This window comes from Mauremys mutica, chromosome 2 (genome assembly GCF_020497125.1).
Source record: "Mauremys mutica isolate MM-2020 ecotype Southern chromosome 2, ASM2049712v1, whole genome shotgun sequence".
NCBI classification, from domain to species: domain Eukaryota; kingdom Metazoa; phylum Chordata; order Testudines; family Geoemydidae; genus Mauremys; species Mauremys mutica.
The window spans coordinates 219328885-219346322 of NC_059073.1; the positions used below are offsets into that span (position 1 = coordinate 219328885).

The 17438-nt window shown below is 38.9% G+C and overlaps 1 protein-coding gene across 2 annotated transcripts in view; it reads right to left on the reverse strand.

Annotated features, from left to right (window-relative positions):
- Positions 1–742: 742 nt before the first annotated feature.
- GPD1L (glycerol-3-phosphate dehydrogenase 1 like) overlaps positions 743–17438 on the reverse strand; it is a 31700-nt gene continuing 15004 nt past the window's right edge. The window contains exons 5-8 of one of the 2 annotated variants that reach the window (XM_045006771.1): positions 17181–17293; positions 8911–9144; positions 8177–8283; positions 743–3851 (exon numbers count right to left, since the gene is read on the reverse strand). In XM_045006771.1, coding sequence (XP_044862706.1) covers positions 3755–3851; positions 8177–8283; positions 8911–9144; positions 17181–17293 — 551 coding nt within the window. In that variant the 3' untranslated portion in view covers positions 743–3754. Of the gene's footprint in view, positions 3852–8176; positions 8284–8674; positions 8746–8910; positions 9145–17180; positions 17294–17438 lie in introns of those variants that run through there. The other variant, XM_045006773.1, reaches the window with a different exon arrangement.

Genomic DNA, 17438 nt, shown 5'->3' on the forward strand with positions numbered 1-17438 from the left:
AAAACTCATGGAGGTGGGGGGGGGGAGCAAAAATAAGTAGGAAATTCTATGAAGTGATAAGGTTTAGTTCCTGACTCATCCCATCAAGTGACATGGAATTTTCAAGGCATGTGGGCCAATGCATCACAGAGCTGTCCAGAGAGCAAGGAAAGACCCTGTGCCCACTACTCTCCTCTCATCACACAGGTGAGTACAACTTCATTAGGAGCCATGTTGCCATTGCCCCCTCCCCCCCGCCCCGCCTGTAAGTGAACCATCTCCAACTGGGGAAGAAAGTTCACAGTAAACTGTGCAGCAGTTAATGAGGACAGGATCAGCATCAATTCTAATAGATTTTTTTTCCCCACTCTGCAAAGGATTGTCACAGGATGACATAAGTACAACTGCTATCCTGGGCCTAACACATTATGGTGAGAAGCCATCAGCTGAGTAGTGTTTGCATGTAGGGGCCTTAACTGTTTTAGTGGGATGTCAATTATTTCGGCAAGCTTCTCCTTTCCCCTCCAGTAGATTCATCCATTCTATCCTGCACGAGATGAGGGTGAACCTGTTCACCTCCTCAATCTCAAACAACAAGATGGAGAATTTATTTGCACAAGGCACTGAAGAGCTTCAAGGAAATGTTAAAGAGAAAACATGCAATCTACAGCAGACCCCCGTAGAACTTTGTGCAGCAGCGACCTCTAGTGGATGACACGGTAGTTATATGAACTAAAGACAATAATGCAGTTCATACCACAGAGAACATCTTGTTTTATTTGATCGGCCCGACTCGAGACTGTGCTAGCAAAACAATTTATAAATGAAAACACTGATGCTTATATGACAATTAGTAAACTACTCTAGCCCCTTGTATGGCAGTCTCAGATATCTATCCTGATTACATCTTTAGTGTCAACAAGAGAAAGAAAGCATGGTGATAAAAAATGAACACTAAAAACAAGTGATTCCAAGACAAAATATTTATTGTACTAAGCTTTCAAAGGGGTATCCATTTTCAGTCCTTAAACAATACAGTAGATGTGTAATGGGCTAGTTAGGTACTATTAGAAAACTGAATGCAGTTCCCTTAGTGATTTTTGTTAATAAATTAGTCAAGAAAGATAAAAATTTAGGACCTGATCCTGAAAAAAATTATTATTGGGCAGAGTCTCTTCAATGGGACTATGCCCAGTAGCAAGCAAAAGACTGTTCACAGGAGTGGGCCCTTAGCCTTTAGTGCTGATATTTATATCACAGTATCATAATTAGTAGTAAATATTAAAGAAAAAAATAATGCCAAGCCCAAAATTCTCAGGCAACAACAAAAAAGTAGAAATGGTGGAATAATAAATATCTACAGAAATGAAAACAAGATAAATTCCTTAATTACAGAAGTTTTGCATTTTATTGGGGGGGGGAGGGAGAAAATGAGTTGATTGTAGATTTGAGAAAATGATTCAATATACAAACCTCCCTCTGGCTCTGTCACTGACTGGGTTTACATAAAAAAGGACATCATAGAGAACTCCTTTATGGAGGAAAGAGCATGAGAATAAACAAATAATAAAAAACCCATGCTACAGTACATATAATTCACTACTTAGCTTATATAGCCCTTTATGTATCTTACAAATATGTAAAAATAAAATACAAAGGCAAATCCACCCAATTTGGTGTTTTTTTTAAAGTATAATTTAACATAAGCAAACCCATTGCGAGTAATGCTGTAATGGGGAGTGTATGCTTCATATGTGCGTTAATATATCAACGTTTACAACTACTAAAATGTCCTTTAAATGGTCTGAGCACAAACAATCTCTCACAGACCAGTTCTATCGGATTTTAATTCTCAAAATCCCACTGCCCCATACATTTCAAACTAACTCCTAACCCTTTCCATTATTCAGCACCATGTTCAGAAAAATAAGACAAAACATCCCCAATAAAATGATCTTTTATAGCCCTGCATATTTGTAGACATTCACATGATCCTCTAAAAATAATTGAAAACATAATGGTTGGTTTGGCATATGCAAAATACCAGCCCCTGTTCCGAAATATTTTTCTGTTTACATGAAGCTACATTACTGCTCTTTCTTATTTCAGAGTAAAAAATATCCAAAGCTATATAATGCACTTTAAGCAAGGGTGACTGCTACTCGTAGGCCTATACCTTGACATCTTAAAGCTTCATAAAGGCTTCATGCTCAAAGCTCTTGGTCTGTAAACAACACAGCTGGTAACAGCAAGTAGTAATCAATCCCTATCTTGCTCAGGGATTAGGAGTGTGTATTCCAAATAGCAAGACTTCTCTTATTAGCTCTGTGCTGACCTCTATCAGTCTCTAGACAAACTTTATTCCCCAGGTCTCAACTATGGGTTGTCCCTTCATGTGCCTACCCATATGCCTGTTCCTTAAGGCTAGATTTTTTTCTTTTAAATAAAATAAAATTATAAGCCAGAAAGATCCATCCATCCCTGCTTCTTGCCTCAAAATGTTCCTAAAAGGGATATTCCAGCAGTACGCCAAGAGTTGTGCAACAGAAGCACTCAAATTAACCTCCTTCATAACCTCTCTCAGTCCCTCCTTCCTTAAGGGGAGCAGAGAGAGGCAGCATGGACTCTGAGAAGCTTTCAGGCAGATTGGTCAGAAAGGGCTTGATTCAATCCCCACAGAAGTCTTTCAAATTAAAGAATGGGAACTTTTTCATTTACTTCAGTAGAAGTTGGATCGAGTCAATAGAGACCAGTTGATACATCAGGCACTGGTAGGCACTGAAATGAATGCAGTTAGCATGAAGGAGTACAATTCATTTGACAACAGACAACACAAACTTGAAGTACTGGGAATTCCCCCAATGTGTGGTATGCAGCTGAAGGTTAAGCTAGAAGAGCGTGACAGTTTTGGGCAGTGGCTACCACAAGAATGGGCCTAAAATAAAATAAATGGAATCACACAGCACATGGATGAACCACAGGGCCCCTATGCTAGAGTTTGTGCTGGTAAAATCCTCCTGCTTGTCCTTCCTACTAGAATTTGAGAACAGCAAGAGAAAGAGAGAAATACAAAACTGAAAGCAGAGAGGGATAAAAAATGGAGGGGGAGGTAATGTACCCTTTTAAAATATGTTACACTTAAAAGATTAAATACCCTTTAAAATTGATTTGAACTAGTCTGATATTTTGAGACTGTTTAAAAATCATATGATATTGTTAAATGCAGTTACTTAAAATGCCATTCCCCTACTCCCTCCTTGAATAACTGCTACAACTAGCTTTTCATTAATATTGCTTAAAGTAACAATCGCCAAAAAGCATGCAAACATGTAAAAAGTCTTGATGTGTATTACAGAGTAAAATCAAGTTCTAGAAGATATAGCTTATGCTATTGGGGCTATCAGGGCCCAATCCAATTCCCATTGAAGCCAATGGGATTCCTTCCATTGTTTCTAGTGTGCACTGGATTGGATCTTTCATTCTGAAATTCCTCTCTCATTAAAGATTACTAAATGTTGTTTATGGCTTGTACTACAGAAACACAAATAGATGCATACATATTTTTATATGTATATAGTGCAAGTTTTAAAACATCTGCTTTTTAGCCAGTAAAATGACAGCCACCAATCCGACACTGCATTACAATTTTAAATTGTGTCAAAAAAGCTACAGAAATTCATATACATTCATATGGTTGCCTAATGTTTACATCCACTTGAACCCAAATATGAATTTGAAAGGCGGAAGCTGCATTAGTATAATTGCACAATTCATTTTACATATGCTCTGGATGACTCTGAAGACAGGATATCATCTCTTGGACAGGTTTCCCTTCATAGCAGATTTGATATACGGCAGTGAACAGTGGAAACCTAGCAAAGAAAAGAAAAAAAGAAAAAAGCAACATAAGATTACTCGATAATGTCTTGTTAGGTAGAGAAGAGAGCACCTGAGAATCTGTGCGTTTCTTTTAGAATTTACAAGGCACTCATGCTATGCTGATGAGTGCAGAATATATACAATACCTACATACATTTCTGAAATACGTCAGGCCCTCAGAAGCCTAATTATCAAACCATACTGGATCCTGCAACATTGTTATGCATACCTTTGCAATTCACTTATTTCACAAATTAAAACAAATGCTTACCACTATCCTTTTCGCAATTATCTTATCACACGCTCAGCTACAAACAGAAAAGATCATCAACCTTTCTGAATAATGATCAAGTGTAAAAAAAATAAATAAATAAAATTAGGCTATCACAATTTTTAAGAGATCCCATCAGATAAAAATCATAGACCAAAATTTTCAAATGTAAGTCTAAAGTTAAGTATGGGTTTTAGGATGCTTAAAATAAATAGGAGCCTGACTTTTTATTTAATTTATTTTTAAGTTGGCCATGTTTTCAAAAATAAAACTTCCATGTGTGTTTTACTGACAATAAAAAGACTATTAAAACAAAGAATTTTTAAAAATCTAAATGTATTTATTTTTATATTCAGTGTGGACAATGAAAACAGACCTAGTCAATTTCACTTTCTAGATCTCAAACAAAGGCTGCGGTGTTTAAGTTGCAAGCACCACAATGCAACATTTAAAATCAATTGAAAACTTTTTGTAGGAATTAAAAAAAAAAAAGTTTCTGTTGGCCTTAGGGGATTTTTGTTTTAAAATATAAAGTCTTATATTTTAGGCCTAAAATTGACATCACTGTGTGACCATTACTAGAGATTGGAACAAGACATACTGTACTTTCATGAAACAAAAGTATGCTTCAAACGGGCACAGCTATTGCATTGCTGGTTATCAGGACGTTCAGAGAAGTTACCTGATTTAAGACGGGACCATTGTTTCAAACAATATTTTAATACCAACTTATTACTCTCCATAGAGAATATTTCTGTGAGCACAATTCAGAAGCACTTTACTGAAAAAAATGACAATGCTTAAGCTAATGGTGACGACAATACTACAGGCAGGAACAGCATGTATACTACATGTGAAATGTGCATCTCGGAACATTAAAGGGGTTAGTTCTGCAACTACCTTTCAAATGAAGGTTCTATAGCCAACTTACACTGTAAATATACATGCTGATCCTGCTAACTGCAACTCTGTTGAGTATCATTGACTTCTACATGCCTCCATATGACAAAGATCTATGCATCTGCATAGAAGTTTGCAGGACTGGGGCCTAAATTCTACCCTTACTAGCCTTTCAACCCTATGCTTTACATTTTTTTTTTAAAAGCACCAGAGTGTACTACACAGTTTTTAAGCAAATGTTTGAAGGCTAGATTAAAAAGCCAATGCCCTTAAAAAAGGATCATTCAGCATCCAATAGGTGCAATAGTGGGAATGAGAAGGGGGTCTGTGTAACAATAAGCTGGAAATAACTTCACTAACTGACACAATCCACAAATACTGACTATTTTACACACAGGGTGTATCCAAGAATGCATCCCGTAAAAATGTGCATGAGTTTTTAAAATTACACTTTAGGATGAGGACAAAAGCAGAGAAGTAAACAATAGCCTACTTCAGGTCATCTAGATTCAAAAAAAACTGCTGTGTTCAGCTCTGTGTTTGCCAAATGGAAAAGGAGAAAAATAAAAAAAATAAAGTTATTTGAAGATGTCTAAGAGAGCATTACAAATAGTAAGTATTGAAAGCAATTGTTCTAAACATCTTTCTTCCCCCAACAAGCTTAATTGTGCATACGTTGCAGAGATAGGACTTATGTGCCTTATTTTTAGAGCAAGTACTAAAACACTGAAAAGCAGATGGTGCATGAAAAAAATTGTACTTTAAAAACTGCCCAAAATAATTTTTAGAAGGGACTGCCAATCAACAGACAAAACTGTTCATTTTTGTGATTTTGCCTCATCCAAAAAAGGAAGAGAGATGAAGAAAACACATTCCAAGTCTTACTAAACACAGACTACATATTGCTTTAGGAATCAAGCACATGCAGAATCTCTTGAATAAATGACATCAGGACAACCTGCTTTGTTTTGTACCAGGAAATACTAAGTTAGATTATTCTAGTTTACCACAAACTAGGAGTCACAAAGGAAAGAGAACCACAATATCTAAGCTAACATCCATGCTTCTGACTCTTCTATGAGATGAAAGCAGCCACTACATACAGCTGGTCAGTTAAACTGAATTTTAGTAACAAGGCTCTCTTTCCTTGGAGATAAGCAAGAAATTTTACCAGCAAGAAAGATACTGGGTGGTCTTTCTGTTTACAGGGTTTATTAAGAAGCTCAGCTTTATATTTTAGTTTATTGTTTGTTTACCGTTCTGAAATATTGTAAGTTAACACAGACCTTAAGTAAATGCCTGTTTATATGTTTAAGTTATATATGAAACTAACAAGAAGATACATCAGGCTTGACAAACTATTCCCTTGTTTATCAGCTTTGCTGTGAGAGTTATAATCTTATGCAGATAAGATATTTCCCTCTTGCATCAGGGAGTTCACTCTTCATTGCATTCCAATAACTTACCAGTGAGAACCAATGCATCATGTACTGAAGAGAACCTGAAACTGAGTCCCTAACATTGCACCAGAAGTACACCAACCAGTTCTGCAAGCAGGCTATTGGGGTAGTTGTGAATATGGATTAAATGGTGGAATTTTGCCTCAGAAGTTTTCAGTTCCTCTGTCGTCTAGCAAACACCAAAAACCAATATACCAAATGCCGTATTTTCCTTTTTGAGCTCTGAACTGCAATCCTTTAGACATATCTTACAATTTTTGTATGCAGTTTCATTTAAGTGATTTGGAATAAGCACTATTAAGCTGTACAAATCAGTGGCCAAACAGCCGATGCAGAAACATAGCATGGTTGATTGGAATGTATATCCTGTTGACCCTAGTCAGAGACTATAACCTGGACCAAGCATTGTTAAACCAATGCAACTTTTCTCCCATGGCCCGACCCTGCAAGGTGCTATACCATCAACTCCTAAGGAAGTTGGTGGGAGGTGAAGGCACTTAGCAAGACCATGAAAGATGCTGAGCACCTCACAGGATCAGGCCCTGAGTTCAGAAGTATCCCTCCCACCCACCCCACCAATTTCAGAAAGATACCAATTTTGTCTTTATTTTTACTCTGTTAGTAGCCACAAATCTTAATTTCTGAATTATAATCCGCAGCAATTAATAGAACAATAGTCACCAGGACAATTATTCTAGGCAAGTCATCAGGAATGGCTACAAAATTTGTCAAAAAACTAAATACTTCCCTTTTGAGAAACTCAGGATTATTCTGGGAAAAAATTAAAAGTCAAAACTAGGCAAAGACAAATCAAACATGCCACTTTGCTTCCTAGGCCATATCCTCTTAGATACTTGCACTCATGGCCCCATGCTCTCATCCACATTCTGCCTCTGTGGCATACTCTTCCACCAACTCCTGACTCCATGGAAGCCCATTCATGGGAACTCCAACTTTACCAAGTTGGAGAGAGGAGGGGAACCAGCTGGGTCCTCAGGATTCTCCCTCCCACCCCCCTAGAAAAAACAAAACAAAACAAACAAAACCCAACCCAACAATCACTGCTTTTGGCTCTATTAAGTTATGCTGCTTTCTGGTCCGTATTGCATAACCCATCCCTGGAGTGTGTATAAGCAGGACAATCCAGGGGAAGCCCTTGGGAGGGGAAGCGAATGGAAACAAGGTTCCTGCTAGAGTCATACTGTTCAGAGGTAGGCAACAGCCAGTAGGAAAAGGCAGCAGAGCTGAGGCAAGGGGCATCCCTGAGATCTGTGCAGTAAGGAAGTAGAATTCCTATCTCCATGGGAATTTCCATGGGTGCCAAACTATATGATTAGGAAATTCCATGTTAAAGCCTAGGGCACCTCCTCTCTCCTACATTACCTTATTCCTGCCTAGGGCAGAAGGGATCACCACGATATCTCTGAGTAAATGGAGGAATAAATTGCATAGCATTCAGTGTTTAAATATAGGCTCCCACACCATTAGTTCTAGTATATACACTAAAGTCACGTTAATCTAGCTGTTTTAAAATGTATGCATTTTGTTGGGGTTTATGTCACTTTGTCAGCATTTTACCTTTTTGCTTTTATGTTCAGGAAACAGTCTCAGCATGATCAAAAAGCTAAGAGTTAAAAAATGGAGGGGAAAACAAAACAAAAGAAATGCCCCACATCCTCTTACTTACTTATCCACCATTCCTTTCTGCTTCAGGATACGATATACTTCTGCTGAAGTCTGTGGTCCCTGCAATTTCTGACCATTTAGCATTTCTTGCTCCAGTTCTTCAATGGACTTAACAGTATTTAAAAAAATAAATAATAATAATTTAAAAAAATAGGTTAATCATGACAAGGTTTTTACCAACCTAAGAAATCATTTTGAAGATTATTATTATGAAGAAGGTTATTAAACCCTGATAAGGGTCTTCTCCTCTGCTGCATGACCCCACTGCTTCAGCATGGGGAGACAGCTCCCAAAGTTTGCCCAGCTGACAGTGGTAGAACTAAAATCTTAAATGAACAGTCACTCAATGTGAGTGTTAAGATGCGTGAAGACTTGATGGGAGAAGCTGGCTAGTGTCGTTGCAGGATCCTAACACTTCCTCCAAAAGCAGCCTATGGTTTTCATAGCAGTATTTACCTACGTGCTTGTGTGTAAATTTCCTCTTTCCCCTACTCCCTACCTCCAGTTCTCCTTCTCTTTGGAACTACCTCATTCATTCTAGCTTTGCAACACTGTCTCTATGGTAACACACTAAAGGACAAAAGGAGAGACAAGACTATGTTAATGGATTACAGTGTGACTAGTATAACTACAGTATTATATTAATAAGTCAGCACTGAACCTGGTGCTCCTATGACATAGATTTCTGCAATGCTAGCCATCACACAGAGAGGAAGACAGGCCTGGGTACAATACCTTCCCCGTTTTAACAAATGCTTCAGCCACCCTTCGATTGCGGCCACCATAACACGTTGTGATCAGATCAGCGACACCACAACTCTCCAGGAAAGTGGCAATAGACACCTGTCCCTTGCAAAAGATTTTTGCAAATGCAATCATCTCCATCAGGCCAAGTCGAATAACAGCAGCTTTGGTATTATCACCACAGCGAAGGCCATCACAAAACCCAGCTCCCACTGCCACGATGTTCTAATGAAAGGAGAAAAAACAGTGGGAAGCAAATCAATTTCGGCTTAGAGAACCTCTGAAGTCACAAAGAAAGAGAGTGCAAGTGTTCTGGTAGGAATTACATATACAAACACCTGCTTGCTTGTGTGAGATAGATGGCTGGATTAGGTACAAAAGCTAACACGAATACAAGATTAAAGTTGAGAATACTGTAAGGGAAGTCAAAAAACCAAAGAACCAAATTCAGCCAAGCTAGCGCAGGGAGCTTTTGAACACATCCTTTTGCATTGGTCAAAATGGGGGTCTATAACCTACACAGCTAGAGCAATCATTGTGCTCTAGCGTGAGTGAGATCACCCCAGGCAGGGGAGATGGTGTTTGTGCTCCTGGACTCCGCTGATATTTCACTGGCAGCTGCTACACCCTTTTCTCCATAAGGAGATTCCAAGCTGCTGTTTGGCTAATTCTACAAGTTTTTTAAACAGCGCTGAGCCCTTTCACCTCCCCAGAAGGGGAAGCTGTAACCACATTGCATTGCCCAATCTGTCCCTCTCTGTCATCTTTTACACCCCTGCTCTCTGATACTAGCCCAGGCTGCTGTTCTGGCCAAACTAGAGACATTTTCTGGGGACGTGTGAGATGAATACATTTCCCAGGTGTACTGATCACGTCTGACACTACTGTCTTCCTTGGAGATACTACAGCAGAGCTTAATGCAGAAAGAACCAGTACCACTTTATGGTGTTTCTCCATGATATTCGTGCTGCAGTTTTTGAACAGTATGATCCAGATATAGCATGAAACTTCCCTTTAGGTGCCAACCATTTGTCTGCCGGACACTCACTATTTTTAGACTGTATGTCAATAAATGGTGAAAGTGAGCCTCCAATTTCTGCTATTTTGGCTTTGTTTACTCTCTCTACTTCAAAGCTGCTCAGCCCAGGTAACCCACAATTTGACCCAGAGTGCTTAAATTGTTTGCTTTTGTCTTTCATTATTTGTTTGTCAGAGGGAACAGAAGAGCTAGTAGTAATGCTTTAAGCAGGCCTTGACCAGCATGACCAGGGAAAACAATGTGCATGTTTTAATTCTGAAAGCATCAGCTTGTTAGACCTTTTCTACAATGTTGCCATTGCACATTCTGACACATAGCCTGCAAGTAATGAAGAAGTGATTAACACATACGGACTCATAACATAGGTACACGTGGGATATCATAGCCTCATACAGCTACTTTATGAATTCACATGCCACATTATGTATTTCCACTTTTCTCGGACCTCTCCTTAATGAAAGGATATATATGTTGAGAGAGAATTGTCATATTATAGGTAGCACAGGTAGCAATGCCTATAGTTAAGTTTGCCTAACACGTTTGATTATTCTCTGTTTCCAGTTATAACTTCAAACTAACCATCTGGGCTGAAATTTTCCATGTCAAGTGTCTGCCCTAGGCTCAATTTTTGGGGAAGCATCAGAGAAATGCTTCCGCCTTTTCTCAGAATAAGGTTAGGGAAAAACACATTGTTTTGCAGATATTTAAAAAAAAAACCCACAGCTGTTTTGTTCAGAAACTAATGCTTTGAAATGGGCCTGCAAATTGGCAGGGAGTTTGTCTTGATGCCAGGGCTGTGCCTTGTGCTGTCCCTATGAAAATTCACTTAAACTTGGCAAAGTTATAAGCTTCTGAAAAATCTCAGTTCACACGTGCTCAGTATAGACTTGAAAGAGTTCAGCCACTAAATTCATTGAAGAGTCCCTCAGAACTGAACATTCTCCCCCCCCCCCTCACAGATCTTGTGCCAACTGGACTGTACATGCACTACCTCCACCAACTGACTAAGAATGCTCCACCCCAAGCCTGCAAGGCTAAGCAGGACTTCCCCTGAAACTGGTCCTCCTGGCTGCCAGGGATTACTGTGGTGCTGGGTACAGGAGCTGGGAGCAAGGAAAACTCTCTCTCCTGAGCTCTCATTTATCCTGCTGCTGGCACTCAGGCAGCATGCAGGCAAAAGGAAAAACAGCCTGTCTTGAATACAGATGGCTGAGGAATAAGAAAGGTTGGGGGCAGGATCTTAGGCAGAAATATCAAGCTTGGTTTCTTTTACAGTCCTCAGTGAAGAATGGACGTGTACGAAGAAAGCTTGTTCATGACTTTAAGTTAGGAAGTTTAAAAGCATGCATGAAAATATTTGGTTGTTTTTGTGATATTCTATGTGTTTTGGGCAAAGGTGCTACTGGGCCAACTTCTAGCTCAGGAGCTCTCAAATTTTTCTTAGTGTACTGAAACATGGTCCACAGAGTGTCTTGTAGACACCTCCTTTCCTATTGCAGAACACCCATATGGCAACTCCAGCAAGCGATATTGGGAAGCACTATGCACTTTCAGTTTTCTTTTAATATAATTTAGTTGCTGGATATATAAAGGAGAAGCTCTCACCCAGAGCAGCCAGGTGCTCCACAAAATCACAACTGGAGAACCTCCAGTCATCTTCTCTGTTCTAGCTTAAAAGGTTGGAGACCAGTAGAAGATCAGTTTAATGAAGATCTGTGCAAGACAAGAGCGTCTTATTTTGAAGACAAATAAATAATAATAAATAATAATAATACCACCACCTAGTACATGGTGCTTTTCATCAGTAGATCTCAAAGCACTTTACAAAAGGAGGTCAGTATCATCATCATTTTACAAATGGGGGAAACTGAGGTATGCAAAGGTGAATTGACTTTCTCAAACCCACCCACTAGCAGTTCCGGGAACAGAGTCCAGGTCCTCTGAGTCACAGTGCAATGCTCTGTCTACTGGGCCACACTGTCACTCCTTAATTTATAATAGCAATGTTAACATACACTCTAGTGGTCCCTACTCTGACAGTTAAGATGCTCCTTTGCCTTTTGCTGCCATCAATAAACTCTTTTTTCCCTATTGACAAGGTTCCATTAAATTATTTGACAGATGCAAGCTCCAGTACCATCTGCTGCCTATAAGATTTAATATACATGACATTAATATGCAGCAGCACAGATATCCTGAGCTCTATTATCACTAAAGCCCCTATATTTTCATTTACATGCATATCCATTGCATTTGCAGGAACTCATATTTATGCACAATAGAAATGTGCCTATCTGTTTGCAAGCTCAAATACTCAATTTACCTATGCAAATACCTGTTTGTGCAGAGAGCTGTGGAGTTTTGGAGGCAAAGTTGGAGCAATTCTATTTTGCAGGTTCATGGTTTAAAAATGTTGCCTTAATGATGACTTGAAAAATACGAGCAACTCAATGCCCCAAGCTAGCCAAGCTAAAATGAAATAAATACATTAAATAAAACTACTGAAAAGCATTTTTTTTAAACAAACACTAAAAAAAGGTCACCTGTAGGTGACTCTGGGTCTCACTCCATGGTGGCACCTTAGCACACAGGAGCCAACAACTCAACTTTGAACACCACTATCTGCCAGCTATCTCAAGTAAGCAAGGAGGACCCAGCAACTGGAGTGAATAAAAAAAAAAAAAAAAAGGAGGAAGTTCTTCTAAATGAGTCTGGCCTGAGAGAGGTATCTTGAGTCTGGGATAAGAGGATCTAAGTAGTAGACAGAGCAGATCTAAGCTAGGACTGGACTTTAACAGACATCTAAGCAATAAGATAATCTAAAGTTGAAGCCCAAGAAGATGGTTGAGTTTTGATCCTGCCCAGAGGATAGGGACTACTGTAGAACAGGTGGGGAAGTCATCGTCTCATAAGCAACTCAGTGTGATCACACAGAGTCGCTCAGAAATGCAAGTTTGATTATCATCAAAAGGCTACACATATTGCATATGCTACAGCTGCAGACTTTGATGACCATATGAGCATTTTGTAACGTGAGGGTCAGTGCCAATGAAGAATAATTTAAAACTTGCAGTCCAACATTGGTTTTGACAGTAAGTTTATGGAATCCCTCATCGTGCTGATGCATATGGTTTCAGAGGTTTTTTTTAAATCACACACTCTCTGTCCACAATTAAGTTGATAGTAAAAGGAAAAGCAGAGTGTAATACATGTAAGATTTCATGCCTTCATCTGTGCTGCAAACCTGAGCTGGTGTCTAAGGATACTCATACAAGTATTAGAGCCTGTTTTCCCTTCTGCTTACACATACTGTTTTGCAGAAAGGAGTGAGACAACAGATATATGGGTTGGGAAGGAATTTTCCTTCAGGTCAGACCGGCCTGGTTTGTTTTTTTGCCTTCCTCTGCAGCATGGGGCATGGGTCACTTGCAGATTTAAAGTGGTGTAAATGGGGAATTCTCTGTAACTTGAATTCTTTAAACTATGACTTGAGGATTTCAGTAACTCAATCAGAGATTAGGGGTCTATTTCAGGAGTAGGTGAGGTTCTGTGGCCTGCAAATTTGCAGGAGGTCATACTAGATGACCACGATGGTTCCTTCTGGCCTTAAAGCCTATGCGTCTAATTCTCAGTGCATTTCATAACAGGAACCATTACTGATACAGAACAAACTGGTGGATACCTTGTTCACAAAACCAGCAAGCTATTGTTTACTGCCATTTCTAGCTCTCTCCCTGATACAACTAGATCCAGTGACGGAACTGCAACTCACATTTCAAATACTCTGAGAGTTACCATTTCAGTGCTCTCAATCTTCTATACTTCCAAATATCTCCATCAGCCCATTGTCAGAGAAAATAAATACAGCAAGTGAAGTAGATATTCAGAACATGTGTCTGAACAGCAATACAGCAGATGTTCTTTCATGATCACCCAGCTGTGATAGCCATTTTTAGTCTTCATTTAAATGTACTTCAGAACAATTTCAAATGTAAAATTATCAGTCAGAAGAATGCTGTTCAAAGCTCTTATTTTCTGTGTTCCTTTCAATCTTTAGGCAATCATCCATATTGAAAACATCCCTGCTTGGAGGAGTGAGGGAGGAGAAAGGAATGAAACTAGTCTAGAGGTATAGCTGTATCATAATCTTCTATTGTATACCAGTATATTATGCAAGAAATAAAGCTGGGATATTATAAAGATCTTGTTTTCATAAGTCTTTGTTTAAACTATGCTGCAGAAACCAGAATCGTGTAAGCACCTCACATACTCTAAAATAAACACTGTAGTTGCATTTTACTAATTCCTTCTCCAAAAGCAAGTATTGAGATGGAATATATGCCTTCTACTGTATTCAAGACTGCAGTCTGCAATGGTACTGCAGACAATTAAAATAGGCACTGCTGCAGAAGCTAAGGTCAGAATCTCTCTTTATTTACAACAATACCCTCACAGTATAGCATGTTGTCGTCATGAATCACATAGTTTCCACCCTCACTTTTCAAAGAGGGGAATTTCAAAGAGCTCCAATTTTCACCAATTTACCGTGATGTGATTCCCAATCATATTGAAGAGACAGGAAAATTCCTGAACAGATTTTAAATGCTAGCACCCATCTGTACTCTAAAATATGATTATTTTAAAAACAGATACAACCAGGTTAATCATATCTTCAAAAACAAAACAAGAAAAAAGATTAATAAATTACCATTCATCAAATTTTAAAAAAATCTCTCTATTTTAAAGTAGCCTAGTTTACATTTCACTATCTGTTCCCCCCGCCCCCATTTTGCTTAGTATAGACAGGAAAAATAGGCTAGAAACTTAAAGTAAACTGGCTAGTCAATTTCACATTGAGGTTCTCAATGCACTGGCCCAAGAGAGCAATGTTTGAATTATGAACAGCTCATGGAAATGTTTACATACCCACAGTCAGGACAAATTTGGCACAAAACGTAGGTTTAAAGAAAAAAAAAGTGCTTTACATGACAGACCAAAAAGAAAAAAAACCCCATTGTTTAAATGGTAAGACCCAAATAAAGGTTTTCATGAAATTAAAAAAATTACAATGAGTTTGTACATAATTTCAAGCAGGATTTAAATATGCCAGATTCACAGCAAAAGCTATTTGAAAACCAGGCTCCTCATCTCCTACAAATTACCAGAATGTAGTTTAAGATTCCATGATTTCCCCCACAACAACCTCAGTCTGACTAACAGAACCAGGAACCAAAGAGCCCCTTAAGTAAAATAGAGTATTTAATGTAACATTTACTAATCGTTACAGTGTTTATGCTGACTAGCACTACATATTACTTTATTATACTTGGGAGTTTTATTTTTCTTTTCAGTTATTTTCTAAAGTATCATAAATGTAGCTTTACTAGTACATGACTGTGTTCAGTGAAATTGCTTCCTATCACAAACATTAGAGAACATGAACTATTGTATAACTGGCTAGGGGCCCAAGCCATTAATAACATATATATAACAATTTCCTGTAAATTAACCCGAAAAGCAAAAAAAAATCAATAGGAATCATTTTAAGCTACACTTCACTTCCTATCGGTACAATTCAGTTGCAAAAACAAAAGAAAAAAAAACAGCTTTGTGGTTCTTTGAAAGAACAGAAAAAATATTTGTTTTACTGTTCAGCCATTCTGCACAAACCTTATCCAATACACGTTTGGAAAATACACGCACAAGATTTGTATACAACAATATAGTGCTTTACATCTTCAAAGTGCTGAACCAACATTCACCATTTGAGAAGGACACACTGGTAATGGAAAAAAAAATCCCACTTCTTGTCCGAAAAATATTTATACCTACTACAGTTGCAACCATCATTGCAAATAGCTACAGCTGGAAGGAATTAGAAGACATTCTCCATTTTTAGGTTTACTCTGTGCGCATTTGACAGCACTTTGTGCTTAGTCAGTTTGCTTGTTTTCCTTATTGTTTGCATGGGTCTTTCATCACATAGCAACAGGGGAGAGAAAAAGCATTTTAAAGAGTATGAAAATGGCAGCATAATGCAGACTCAAGTCCAGTTCCTGGTTACTTTTAACTCATTTTTTAAAACTGTTGTGATTTCATGTTCATGGAGTTCCTTTACTACTTACTGCCCATCTCCCAGAAATGTATTTATTGCTATTCTCATTTGCAGATGGAGAAACTATGGCTCAGAGGGCCAAATTCACCACTGGTGTTACGTAGATGAAGTTCTAGCGAAGTCAATGGCAACCTACCAGCTTATTCCTGTGGTGAAACTGGACAAGGGAGACTAAGGCCCCATCCATGCTTCTGAAACTACCTCTAACCTGACAGGATGAAAATAGCAATTCACAGGATTTCTCAGCAAGTGCAAGGCTTTATCAGAAAAAGCCAGAACTAGGTACCATAAGCAAAAACAGGGATAAAAAGGAAATTCCCAGTCTGGGGTTCACCTAGACTTTGGTATCTGGGCACAGGGCCTTGCTATTCTCTCTCTTCTCTCCAGGAGCCCTTATACCGCTTCACTGCAGTACCTACTTAAGGGAAGAGGAATGTAAATCTGGAGTTAACACCTAACCAGGCAGTGTCTGATTAGACTGCTCTCTGCCTCTCTTTTTTTTCCCAAAGCCATTCCAGCTGGCACAATTGAGCCAACTGTATAGATGGGACATAACTTTGCTAAAACACCTGGTCTGGGATAAGTCTTTCAAAAACTGTTTTAGCAGAGTTGTGTCCCACCTATACGGTCGGTATAACCATGCCAGTAGAAGCGGCTTCTATAAACAAATGAGATAGGGAGCAAGGGAACTATGTGGTTTCCAGTGCAAAAAAGGTTAATTTCAGCTTCACATTCCCCTCCCCTTGCATAGGGGCTGCTGTACACACAGACCTTGCCCAGAGGCTGGAATGGATTTTGAAAGTGTTTCAGGAGTGTAGATGCAGCATAACTTGCATGAAGCCACAGAGCCAGTAAGTGGCAGAGGTAGGACCAGAACTCAGGATATCTTGATGTAGAGGTCCATGCACTAACCACATGCCTCTCTCCAGCTTTATGTCTAGTATTTGCAGAGCTGTATGTTCAATTATTTTAGTTTTAAAGCATGTATTTTTTTATATTTTAGAGAGAGAAACACACAGAGAGACAACCTTTTAGGGGTAAATACTCTCTCCCCCGCCCTGCCATCTCCCTTCCCCAGTCATAAAAATTCAGCATGGCTAATTGTACCTTAAGAGCGCCGCAAAGCTCAACAGTATCTGCGTCGTCTACCACAGTTATTCGGAAGTTTGGCGTTTGCAGGAGTTCTTTGAAAAGAAGGCCGTTCTCCAGGATTTTACTGCCTGTTTGGGGGTGGGGATGGGGGAAGCAAGCAATGAATAATGTATTCGTTTATTATCCTGGCTTTTTAGTGCAAGGCATAATACTTCAAAGCAGGAGTTAGATGGTTGGAGGGAGGGGAAGTGGGGAAAAACAAAGATAGTTCTT